General features: G+C 49.2%; 1 protein-coding gene across 1 annotated transcript in view; it reads right to left on the bottom strand.

The window, feature by feature from the left end:
• Positions 1-3,701, bottom strand: part of LOC142244274 (enoyl-CoA delta isomerase 2-like) — a 37,781-nt gene extending 34,080 nt beyond the window's left edge. The window contains exon 1 of the mRNA XM_075316484.1: positions 3,566-3,701. Within this exon, the coding sequence (XP_075172599.1) occupies positions 3,566-3,615 (50 nt within the window). The 5' untranslated portion in view covers positions 3,616-3,701. The remainder of the gene's footprint in view (positions 1-3,565) is intronic.
• Between the last annotated feature and the right edge of the window lie 9,993 nt (positions 3,702-13,694).

Below are 13,694 nucleotides of genomic sequence, written 5' to 3'. Positions count from 1 at the left end.
TATATATATATATATATATATATATATATATATATATATATATATATATATAGTTATAGTGTGTGTGTGTGTGTGTGTGTGTGTGTGTGTGTGTGTGTGTGTGTGTGTGTGTGTGTGTGTGTGTGTGTGTGTGTGTGTGTATGTATGTATGTATGTATGTATGTATGTATGTGTGTGTGTGTGTGTGTGTGTGTATGTGTGTATGTGTGTATGTGTCTGTGTGTATACATACATACACATTTAGTGGTACACAGTGTGCACCGTAGCAAGGCAAAGATACCGGTGTGGTCAGCACTGACTCCTGCAGTATTGGGGTCCTGGGATTATATACATGGACTGTATGTATTCCCCACATTTTCTTCCATGAACCACGTTGGCTCTTTGGTTGTCAATCAGTTGTAGCCTTTATGCCAATGCATTTTTTTTTTCACATTTCTATAATGAAGTTTCAAGAGCCATTACCCTAGGCATGTTTTACAATGTACTCATATGTAGGTTTCTTTTTTCCAGCATAAGTTGTATTTGTTTGTGGTATCATTTTTGGGTACATCTAAATTACTAACAAGCTTTTTTCAACTATTTATTGGAAGGAATATACATAAGGCCCTGTGCGCACTAGAAAAAGGATTTTTCTCAAGAAATGTCTTTAGTGTCTGTAAGATTAGCGCACTTACGGTAAAAAAAACGCACCAATAACGCATGCGATTTTTGGTGCAGTTTTTCCGCAGGTTGGTCCCTGCGTTTTATTTTTACCATTATCTATAGCAAAAACCGCAGGTACCTGCAGAAAGGAAGTGACATGCTCATTATTTTTCTCAAAAAATTCTGCAGAAAGAATGTTCCTGTGTGCGCAGCTATTTTTTTTCCCATAGGTTTTCCTGTGGAATGTCTGCAGAAAGGTTACAACCATTTTCTCAAGAAATTTCTGCAACAAAAACGCAAAAAAAAACCGCAGGTAAAAGCGCAGTGTGCCTAAGGCCCTGTGCGCACACTGTGGTTTTTACCGCGGTTTTGCTGCAGAAAATGTTCATAACCTTCCTGCAGTCCTTCCCCAGCATGCAGTTTTCAGTTGCGGTTTACTGCTTTTTTTTTTTACCGCGGGTGCAGTAATCTTTTAGAAGCTGCGGAATTTTCTTAAGAAAATTCCATTTTCTGGTGCGCACAAGGCCTTAGGCTGCTTTCACACCTCCGGTGTTAGCAGAGCCGGCCGATCCGGCTCTAAAACCTATGCAACAGATGCGGCCACAATACCGCATCCTTTGCATAAGTTTTTGACATGCGGCCCGTCCGGTTTTTGACGCTTGCGGCAGGCTACTGAGCATGCGCACTGGAAAAAAACGCATGCGGCGTCCATAGGCATGCATTGCAAATTAATTGCATCATTTGTCCTTATCTTAAACCCTGAAGAATTGGGAAACGCACGTCGGGACCAAGGACGGCACAACCGCATTGAATTTTGCACAGGTTAGTTATAGCTGCGCTTTACTACAAACTCTAACTAGGGCTTCCAACCTCACCAGGAACCGTTGCATGCACAGCGCTACTGCAAGCTGTGGGGAGGGAGGATTTGGGAACCGGCTGTAGCACAGGGGTTTACCCGGAAGGAGGGGAAAATTACCAACGCTAGTGATGTAGGCAGGAATTATGCCACTAATATGTTTGTGCAGCTATTTTAACTTATAAACAGTGGTATTGGAGCTAGTCCAGTGTGAAATAGAATATTGTGACCCTGTTATACACATGTATGTAATTGGAAAAAGATTTTAATTTTATACTCAGAAATTAATAAAATAAAGTAAATTATTGAGGAAATGCACCATCCCAAGTCTTTTATTGTGGTATTCTTATGCATTGCAAATTGCAGGTTTTTGCTACCCTATCTGACAGCAACAAAGATTACTAAGATTGTGTCAGAATGGCTGCAGCCAGTAATCTAAGTGATACATGATTGGATTCAGGATCTCTGTGCCTACATCACGCTGCTCTCAGATAAGGTAGTAAAAACCTGCCGACAGATCCCTTTATTGTGCACTCGTAGCCTAATGGAGCCCAAAATAATGGTAATGTAATGGCTATCTCTGCACAGAGCTGCTCTATGGGTAAGGGTACTTTCACACTTGCGTTTTTTCCCTTCCGTCACAATCCGCCCTTTCAGTTAACGGATTCTGCTGTTTCCCACAGACTTGTATGGATGCCGGATTGTGCCAAAAGTACCTGCGTTGCTTCCGCTGGCTGACGCTGCGTTGCTTCCACCAGGCGGAAGGAACGCAGTATGTAACGTTTTTTGAGTGGCGGAATCCACTATTTTTTCACTGCGCATGCTCATCTTTTTTTTTTTTTTTAATCACAGAAACGTTATTTTGTCTCTCGGTGGCCGAGCGCTCAGCTGATCGCCCGGCAGCCGGCTTTTGTGAACGATCAGCTGAGCGGCCGGCAGCCGGCTTTTGTGATCGATCAGCTGAGCGGCCGGCAGCCGGCTTTTGTGAACGATCAGCTGAGCGGCCGGCAGCCGGCTTTTGTGAACGATCAGCTGAGCGGCCGGCAGCCGGCTTTTGTGAACAATCAGCTGAGCGGCCGGCTTTTGTGAACAATCAGCTGAGCGGCCGGCTTTTGTGAACAATCAGCTGAGCGGCCGGCTTTTGTGAACAATCAGCTGAGCGGCCGGCTTTTGTGAACAATCAGCTGAGCGGCCGGCAGCCGGCTTTTGTGAACAATCAGCTGAGCGGCCGGCAGCCGGCTTTTGTGAACAATCAGCTGAGCGGCCGGCAGCCGGCTTTTGTGAACCATTAGCTGAGCGGCCGGCAGCCGGCTTTTGTGAACGTTCAGCTGAGCGGCCGGCAGCCGGCTTTTGTGAACGTTCAGCTGAGCGGCCGGCAGCCGGCTTTTGTAAACGTTCAGCTGAGCGGCCGGCAGCCGGCTTTTGTAAACGTTCAGCTGAGCGGCCGGCAGCCGGCTTTTGTAAACGTTCAGCTGAGCGGCCGGCAGCCGGCTTTTGTAAACGTTCAGCTGAGCGGCCGGCAGCCGGCTTTTGTAAACGTTCAGCTGAGCGGCCGGCAGCCGGCTTTTGTGAACGATCAGCTGAGCGCCCGGCAGCCGGCATGTGAGAGCGATCAGCTGAGGGCCAGGCCGCTGGGTGATCAGCTGATCGTTCACAATAGTCTGCTGCCGGTAAAACTGTAAAGAAGAAAAACAAACAAAAAAAAATGAAAAAAGCTTTCCGTTGTTTTGTACGATTCGTTGCATCAATTCGCATATAACACATCACACAACGCAATGCAACGGATGCCGTTCAACGCAAGTGTGAAACTAGCCTAACACAGTATAAAGAGATATATAGAGAAAAACAAATGAAAGAATGGAGAGAAATTAGAATAGAAAGAAATTATCAATGAAGGGTCAAGCTTGTGCCTATACAGATCATGGAGGATGGGAACGAAGACTGATAGGGAAGGGCAGAGTCCCCCTGATCAGCCACTGGCAGCAGCACTCCATCCACGCAGCTGACACAATGGTGGCACAGCTCCAGATCACTGATCCTCTGCAGCTTCCAGAAGTGCGCGCTCACCTGACCGCCCTCCGCAGGGAGCCCTGTGCCAGGAGCAAGGACGCAGCCATAGAGAACACGGCGAGCAGCACTGCAAGTGCAGAGTCCGAGCCCTCCTCTTCCTCCCTGCAGCAGCTCACAAGTGCCGGGACACAGCTCACAGGAGCAACATGTCACCACAGCGCTGATTGGTCAGTGCTCTGGAGCCCAAGGGCGTCTAGAGGCGGCAGATAATAGCGCACCTGCGCCCTCTGCTGGTGAAAGGCAGATATTACTGCTATAATATCAGTTCCTGTGACTTTTTTTTTTTTTTTAAGTTTTGTGAATAAAAAATAAATTTGAAAGAATTTATTCACATCGTAATAAATGCCTTGTACTATAAAAAAGAGAAGAGACAAATAAAAACCCATGTTATAGTGGAAATGAACAACTGCCCCATTATTACGCAGATGTAAGATGCACCAAAAGGGACATTAGATCCAAATGGAAAATCTTTAACCCCATTGCAACATGGGAAATCTCCGCTTTTGTTTTTTGCCGCCTGTTCTTCCAAAAGCCAGATTTTTTTTTTATTTTTCTGTGAACGTAGATGTATGAGGTCTTGTTTTTTTTCAGGACGAGTTATACTTTTCAAATTGCAAAAAAATAAATAAATCTAATTCTGACATTGTTTTTTTGGGAATTGCTTTTACGGTGTACAGATTGTAGTAAATATGACCTGGTATTATGATTGTCCAGGTCAGTACGATTACCAAACTTGTCCAATTTTTTAAAAAATTACTTTAGTGGTGAAAAAAAATATGTAAAAAAAAAATTCTGATTGGGTCGTCATTTTCCGAGAACTGTAACCAGTGCCGGGCTGGACATCGGCAAATCTGTAAAATGCCAGATGGGCTGATCCAGCTGTGGGCTGCATCGATAGCGTCACGAAACGGTTAACAGCTGTGGGCTGCATCGATAGCGACACGACACGGTTAACAGCTGTAGCAGAGCCTAGAGCCACAGGCTCCGTGCTCCGTCACTGACTCCAGCATGTCGCAGGCTATTTCCGATCTGTAGCCTGCTGGACGCCAGCGCCATGTAGGGGATGACGGTCAGCACGATGAGGTCATTCCATTGCGCCGCTTGAGTCTAATGCAGGACAGGATAGAAGAAAAGGTGGATTGGGAGCCTGCATATAGGAAGTATACTTTTTTTTATATTTTTGAATGTGGTGACCATCATAATCTATGGAGGCTGTGGAGATACAATCAGGCTGTAGGTCGGTTGGGAATAACAACATACTGTAAAGGGGGCTGTGGAGATACCATCATACTATATGGGGTCTGTGGGAGGATCAACATACTCTGTGAGGGATTGTGGAGATAATACCATCATACTATATGAGGGTCTGTAGGGGGCATCATACAATGTGGGGGCTGCAGAGGCTATGATACTGTGTGTGGGCTGAGGTGGAAATCATACTGTGTGTGTGTGTGTGGGGGGGGGGGCTGTGGAGACCATAATACTGTGTGTGGGTACCATCATATTGTATGTGGTTTGTAGGGGACCATTATACTGTGTTGTGGGCTGTAGAGGGAAAATCACCCTGTGTCGGGGACTGTGATGGACATCATATTGTGTGGGGGGGCTGTGGAGAACATCATACTTTGTGGGAACTATTGAGACTATCATACTGTATGTGGAGACCATTATAGTGTACAGAGGAACATAATACTGTGTGTCAGCTGTATATGGACCATAATACTGTGTGGAGATCTCTGGTGAACACTATACTGTGCTGGGAGCTGTGAAGACCATCATATTATATGTGGGGCCTGTGGGGACCATTATACTGTATGGGGACCATAATACTTGCTTGGAGCCTCTGGGGGGGACCAACATACTATGTAGAGGGCGGTGGAGAAGCTATCATACTGTGTGGAGGATTGTGAGGAGCCCATGATACTTTGTGGAGGACTGTGGGGGCACGTTCATACTGTGTAGGTGTGGCGCCCCTGACCTGGTCAGGCACCACTGAGTACTGCACCCATGCTGGGGACAGTACAAAACAGGTAATCCAGAAGGCTGACCGAGGTGTGACTACACAGGCGCATAGTGATCAGGTCTCACACATTTACCTTTGAGAGGACCCCTGGGGATCCCAGGAGGGGGCGAAGCCTCCATCTCCACTCGAGGGGTGGAGGGGGCGAAGCCTCCATCTCCACTCGAGGGGTGTGGTAGAGAGCCTGGTTGCTAGGTGACGTAGGCAAGAACAGGAGAGGAGGGAAGAGTGAGCCGAAGACAGTTGAGTGGTGAAGTTCAGGGAGGGCAGAAGCAGACCCTGTAGCTCTACACAATTCTGACAACGTACGCGCAGTGACTACCGACGGGGGAGAACGGTCACCTGGTAGTGCTGCCCGAAATCCACACACGGCTAAAGAGAGAGCAACGGAGTGGAAAGTAAGGAGACTGTCAGGGAGATACCAGGCCCAAACGGGTAACAGGTCCCAGTGCAGGGATAGATCCACCTGTCCTTTGCCAAACCTGCATGAGGGGGCACTTTACACCCCCAAGACAACACCACAGAGTCCGCAGCCACGTAGCAAAGTGAGGGCCCATAGCTCACAGGAGGCAAGCAGCCGGAGTGACCTGGTCCAGGCTACAAGCAAACGGGCCAAAAAGAAGGGGAGAGAGGCACCAGCAACTTCCCTGGGCGACCCCAACAGGGCTTCAAGCAGGGGTTACCCCAAAACACAACGGGCTAAGGAAGGCGAGTTGGTAGCCACCCTCATAAGTCAGCCTGAAGGACACCTGGTTCCAGCCTGGTTCATCCCAGCTACGCCCGGGTTACTCACCCTGCCACCATCAGTGAGTAAAATCCCTGAAAGACATCCTGCTTGTGCGTGTGAGTCATTCTGCGACTTGTAGTTCCACACACCTACACGGGACCCTGGGGCATGCCTCACTCTCAGGAGGCTATTACAACTGACTGCACCTACTATCAGCCCCAGGCACCCCTAACCTGCAGTGGCGGTCCCCACTGACCGCAATTCTGAGAGTGGCGTCACGACAATCAAAATAGAGGATTTCCTACCTGTGACAAGATCCAGCCGCGTGGAGTCCCTGAAGGTAATGCACCGCTGCACCGACACCGAGCCTCGGGGCCCCACACATCTGGCGTCACGAACAGGATAAGGACTAGACCTGTTCAGACAGGTGACCATGTGCCTGGGCGGTCCGCTTGGAAAATTGGAAGCGCCGCCATATTGCCACCATGAAAAGCGCGCTGAAAAACAACAGCAGCCCGCGCTGGGAGAAGTTACCGCCCACGAAGAGGTGTGGCTACCCAGAGATCCCCTGAAGGGTCCTGGTCTCGCAAGTGATGAGAGCGGAGGTGTTCAGAGACGTCGGGAAAGAAAGGGAGCCAGAAGCCTGCTACTAGAAGAAGGAGACGCAGAGGAAATGGCGTCTGAACGCAGAGACCCAGAACCAGGCTCCGCTGCCTGGTGGTATCGGGAACTTGCCCAGTTTTGCGACCAACTGGAGGCCAGGGTCGTATGGCAGATCAGCGAGGGACGTACGGAGCTTCTGGAGATGGCTGCAGCGGTTCAGGCCTATGAGAGGGGAACCGCACGACGAGTGCCAGACCGAGCGGCGACGACTCAGACCCCGATGATGTTACCGATGGGTGAGTCCTGTGTTGCCCCTGTCAGCGCGAGTGCCCCGACCCCTGCAGCCATGCCCGCGGTCCCTGGAGAGATGCCCGGCGCGGCGACGCTGAATCAGGCCGCAGCCACGCCAGGTGCGGCCCGCCGAGCCCAGGCCGCCGCAACGATGCCCAGCCCGGCCCGCAAAGATCCGGCTGCCACCGCGACCCTCCTCCACGCCGCAGGTGCGGCCCGCCAAGGACCGGCTGCAGCTGCGACGCCAATCCAGGCCGCCGCAACGATGCCCAGCCCGGCCCGCAAAGATCCGGCTGCCACCGCGACCCTCCTCCACGCCGCAGGTGCGGCCCGCCAAGGACCGGCTGCAGCTGCGACGCCAATCCAGGCCGCAGAAGCGCCCAGCCCGGCCCGCACAGATCCCATCGCAGCTGCGACGCCAATCCAGGCCGCAGAAGCTCCCAGCCCGGCCCGCACAGATCCCATCGCAGCTGCGACGCCAATCCAGGCCGCCGCAGCGATGCCCTGCTCGGCCCGCCAAGACCAGGCCGCTGCCACGCCAGGCTCGGCCCGCCAAGACAAGACTGTACAATTATTTACCTCGGCCTGCCAGGTCCGAGCAGGCACCGCTCCCCAGCCCAAGGAAGTCCCTGCTAGGAAGTCCCTGCTGGGGGAGGACCCCAAATACTGGAAGCTGAAGGCTGATCTAGAGGCCCACTTCCCAAAGGAGATGGTGGACCGGTATCTGCTCCCTCCGCATACTCACAGGAAGACTCCTGCAACATTCATGCCAAAGGGTCCCCCGCCCTGGCCTGCTGATGAAAATCCATCCCTAGCGCTGCCACAAGAGGAGTGCCCAGAAGAACTAAGGGGGAGGGGAGGCCAGGAAGCTGAGAAGCTGACCCCAGAGCCATCAGCAGTGGATGCAGCACCAGTCCAAGAGCCAGAGATGCTGCCGTACTCCCGCTGGGATGAAGAGGGCCCGACATCCTCCGCTGAGGAAGATTTGTCCAGATACCTCACCTGGAAGCCTGCAAGCGGTGAGGTGGCAGCCAGGCAGGACCCAGCCCGCAGGACACGGCGCCGCAGCAGGACAAGGGATCCACCTGCACAGCAGTCTCCCGAGGAGAAGGACGAGGTCACGGCCAGAGACTTAGAGGAAAAGCGGTCCTTGAGAAGAGCCAAATCGCAGGTCAGAGGCCCACTTTGTCGAGGAGTTGTAGAAGACTTCAGTCTAAGGTCTGGATATGGCTTTATAGTAGCACCTGGTGTAAAAGAGGGCATCTTTGTGAACAGAAGGGATGTTAGAGCACATTTACCTAGAGGACATCCAGGAAGAAACCTACAGATAGGAGATCCAGTAGAATTTACAAAGCACCAAGGAGAACGCGGATGGTACGCACTAGATGTCACACCCTGCCCCAGAAATCCCTACAGTAAACCTGCTATCTCAACAACAGAAGATGAGGATACAGAAAAAGAAACAGACGACAGAAACATAGAAAATGTCAGGTGCCAAAGCCAAATAGGCAAAAGCCCTGGTGGAATGGAGTAGAGAAAAGTAAAGAAAACTACAGCAGTTTGAAAAGTTTTGCAACGTTCAAGTTTAAGCACGTGCCCACATGAACTTGTGTGAGAAACCCTTTTGCACTTTAACCCATGAACCTTAAGGCTATGAACTGGCTATAGCCACAAACTCTCGCAGTGTTTATAGTTACCCCAGAGGTACCACCACTACCAGGGAGCACGCCTGTTTATGGGGCCTGGCTCTCCACCACAAAGAGGGTACCTGGTCAGCACCAACTGTGGAGGCCGCCTCTGCATCCTGCCAGAAGAGGCTGAAGGCGCGGCTCCACCAGGCCAGGTATACCCTGAAACCACCAGACCATGAAAGCCGCCTCTACATCCTGCCAGAAGTGGCTGAAGGCGCGGCCAACGGGAGAGGCAGATGGGAAGAAAGGTCTGGGGAAGCTGATGGCCCAGACCTGGTTACCAAAAGAAACCGGTGACCTGCCGCCTGAGAGGGTTTAGGGTGGGTTAACGGACTTGTGGGTGGAGGGTGGTGATGTATGGTACCTGATGGTTTTAAAACGTTTTACCATGTTTTACTGTTTTACGCATTTTAAAATGTTGTCTTGCAGCCCGAGGACGTGCTGGTGATAACTAAGGGGGAATGTGGCGCCCCTGACCTGGTCAGGCACCACTGAGTACTGCACCCATGCTGGGGACAGTACAAAACAGGTAATCCAGAAGGCTGACCGAGGTGTGACTACACAGGCGCATAGTGATCAGGTCTCACACATTTACCTTTGAGAGGACCCCTGGGGATCCCAGGAGGGGGCGAAGCCTCCATCTCCACTCGAGGGGTGTGGTGGAGAGCCTGGTTGCTAGGTGACGTAGGCAAGAACAGGAGAGGAGGGAAGAGTGAGCCGAAGACAGTTGAGTGGTGAAGTTCAGGGAGGGCAGAAGCAGACCCTGTAGCTCTACACAATTCTGACAACGTACGCGCAGTGACTACCGACGGGGGAGAACGGTCACCTGGTAGTGCTGCCCGAAATCCACACACGGCTAAAGAGAGAGCAACGGAGTGGAAAGTAAGGAGACTGTCAGGGAGATACCAGGCCCAAACGGGTAACAGGTCCCAGTGCAGGGATAGATCCACCTGTCCTTTGCCAAACCTGCATGAGGGGGCACTTTACACCCCCAAGACAACACCACAGAGTCCGCAGCCACGTAGCAAAGTGAGGGCCCATAGCTCACAGGAGGCAAGCAGCCGGAGTGACCTGGTCCAGGCTACAAGCAAACGGGCCAAAAAGAAGGGGAGAGAGGCACCAGCAACTTCCCTGGGCGACCCCAGCAGGGCTTCAAGCAGGGGTTACCCCAAAACACAACGGGCTAAGGAAGGCGAGTTGGTAGCCACCCTCATAAGTCAGCCTGAAGGACACCTGGTTCCAGCCTGGTTCATCCCAGCTACGCCCGGGTTACTCACCCTGCCACCATCAGTGAGTAAAATCCCTGAAAGACATCCTGCTTGTGCGTGTGAGTCATTCTGCGACTTGTAGTTCCACACACCTACACGGGACCCTGGGGCATGCCTCACTCTCAGGAGGCTATTACAACTGACTGCACCTACTATCAGCCCCAGGCACCCCTAACCTGCAGTGGCGGTCCCCACTGACCGCAATTCTGAGAGTGGCGTCACGACAATCAAAATAGAGGATTTCCTACCTGTGACAAGATCCAGCCGCGTGGAGTCCCTGAAGGTAATGCACCGCTGCACCGACACCGAGCCTCGGGGCCCCACACATGGACCATGATACTGTGTGGGGGCTGTGGAGACCAAGATACTGTGTTGTACAGGGAAAATCACCATGTAGCCCTCAGGCTTAAGGCCCTGCCACACACAGAGGTAAATCTGCGGCAGATCTGTGGTAGCAATGAAATTGTGGACAATCAGTGCCAGGTTTGTGGCTGTGTACAAACGGAACAATATGTCCATGATTCAACTGCAACCACAGATCTGCCAATGATTTATCTCTGTGTGTGACAGGGCCTTTAGAGTTACATGTGCAAAAATAAAAGCAAAGCTTCTCATCACACTTTGGACTGACGAGGGGCAATCACCCCGAAACACTGTGTCTGCAAATTGGGATTCTGATCTGGCATATATCCTAGGTCATATCAAAAGGCTTGTTAAAAAGCCACTTTTGACTTTTAGGATTGCTATTTCCAATAGGTGGCGCTAGAGTTTGTCTCCTTTCCTGGAGAGACAATTTGAATAATTCCCAGAGGGGCATTGCAGCTACAAGTCCCCTCACCACTGACAGCCAGACTGGTTTGTCAGGTCTCCGTAAGGAGAATAGTCTTCCCCCCGTGATCCGCACAAAGCTTCTCATAAGGCAGATCAGTTACCCACACTTTGCACTGACGAGGGGCAATCACCCCGAAACACCATGTCTGCAAATTGGGATTCTGATCTGGCATATATCCTAGGTCATATCAAAAGGCTTGTTAACACTAGAAGTCCCAGAGAGGGGTCATTTAACATTTCTACCTTTGGAACCCAGAGACGGGTCAAATGACCTGAAGGATTTTAGCTAACATCCTATAATCACCATCTTTTGTTCTGTAATTAAGACCATTACTGTCACACCACAGGAGTTGTTTTCCATTGAGTTTAGCCATTTAGTTTCTAGTTAGTTCTACTCAGTTTGGACTAAGGGTCATTTGACCCTCTTTCGGGACTTCAGGGGGAGCTCGAAATTTCTGGGACTTCTAGTGTTAAAAGCAGACTTTTGACTTTTAGGATTGCTACTTCTAATAGGTGGCGCTAGAGTTTGTCTCCTTTCCTGGAGAGACAATTCAAAAATAAAAAATAAACGTAGCTCAAACACTTTGGACCATCTATCAATCACAGGGTGGAGGGGTGATGACTTGGACCTGTTTTGCAGCTACATGATTTGGGCTGTGCAATTGTAGGAGGTGGCTAAATCCCCCCAGTAATGTACATGTTAATGAATATCTTGTGTATATATATATATATATATATATATATATATATATATATATAAAAAATATATATATGTATATATATACAGTTAGGTCCAGAAATATTTGGACAGTGACACAAGTTTTGTTATTTTAGCTGTTTACAAAAACATGTTCAGAAATACAATTATATATATAATATGGGCTGAAAGTGCACACTCCCAGCTGCAATATGAGAGTTTTCATATCCAAATCGGAGAAAGGGTTTAGGAATCATAGCTCTGTAATGCATAGCCTCCTCTTTTTCAAGGGACCAAAAGTAATTGGACAAGGGACTCTAAGGGCTGCAATTAACTCTGAAGGCGTCTCCCTCGTTAATCTGTAATCAATGAAGTAGTTAAAAGGTCTGGGGTTGATTACAGGTGTGTGGTTTTGCATTTGGAAGCTGTTGCTGTGACCAGACAACATGCGGTCTAAGGAACTCTCAATTGAGGTGAAGCAGAACATCCTGAGGCTGAAAAAAAAGAAAAAATCCATCAGAGAAATAGCAGACATGCTTGGAGTAGCAGAATCAACAGTCGGGTACATTCTGAGAAAAAAGGAATTGACTGGTGAGCTTGGGAACTCAAAAAGGCCTGGGCGTCCACGGAGGACAACAGTGGTGGATGATCGCCGCATACTTTCTTTGGTGAAGAAGAACCCGTTCACAACATCAACTGAAGTCCAGAACACTCTCAGTGAAGTAGGTGTATCTGTCTCTAAGTCAACAGTAAAGAGAAGACTCCATGAAAGTAAATACAAAGGGTTCACATCTAGATGCAAACCATTCATCAATTCCAAAAATAGACAGGCCAGAGTTAAATTTGCTGAAAAACACCTCATGAAGCCAGCTCAGTTCTGGAAAAGTATTCTATGGACAGATGAGACAAAGATCAACCTGTACCAGAATGATGGGAAGAAAAAAGTTTGGAGAAGAAAGAGAACGGCACATGATCCAAGGCACACCACATCCTCTGTAAAACATGGTGGAGGCAACGTGATGGCATGGGCATGCATGGCTTTCAATGGCACTGGGTCACTTGTGTTTATTGATGACATAACAGCAGACAAGAGTAGCCGGATGAATTCTGAAGTGTACCGGGATATACTTTCAGCCCAGATTCAGCCAAATGCCGCAAAGTTGATCGGACGGCGCTTCATAGTACAGATGGACAATGACCCCAAACATACAGCCAAAGCTACCCAGGAGTTCATGAGTGCAAAAAAGTGGAACATTCTGCAATGGCCAAGTCAATCACCAGATCTTAACCCAATTGAGCATGCATTTCACTTGCTCAAATCCAGACTTAAGACGGAAAGACCCACAAACAAGCAAGACCTGAAGGCTGCGGCTGTAAAGGCCTGGCAAAGCATTAAGAAGGAGGAAACCCAGCGTTTGGTGATGTCCATGGGTTCCAGACTTAAGGCAGTGATTGCCTCCAAAGGATTCGCAACAAAATATTGAAATTAAAAATATTTTGTTTGGGTTTGGTTTATTTGTCCAATTACTTTTGACCTCCTAAAATGTGGAGTGTTTGTAAAGAAATGTGTACAATTCCTACAATTTCTATCAGATATTTTTGTTCAAACCTTCAAATTAAACGTTACAATCTGCACTTGAATTCTGTTGTAGAGGTTTCATTTCAAATCCAATGTGGTGGCATGCAGAGCCCAACTCGCGAAAATTGTGTCACTGTCCAAATATTTCTGGACCTAACTGTATATATATATATATATATATATATATAGCTCAGTGTATGTGTGTATGTGTATGTATGTATGAATGAATGAATGAATGTATGAATGTATGTGTGTGTGTGTGTGTGTGTGTATGTGTGTATGTGTGTATGTCCGCTAAAGGAATTCACACAGTCGCATTTACAATCATGAAATTTTGCACAGACACTCCATGTGACTCAGGGAATGTCATAGACTACGTTTTGACGGGAAAATTTAACCCCGCGCTTTACAGTTACTCT

This window comes from Anomaloglossus baeobatrachus, chromosome 6 (assembly GCF_048569485.1).
Source record: "Anomaloglossus baeobatrachus isolate aAnoBae1 chromosome 6, aAnoBae1.hap1, whole genome shotgun sequence".
Lineage (NCBI taxonomy): Eukaryota > Metazoa > Chordata > Amphibia > Anura > Aromobatidae > Anomaloglossus > Anomaloglossus baeobatrachus.
Note: the sequence above shows the minus strand (reverse complement) of the source record. Positions and strands in the feature narration are given on the sequence as shown.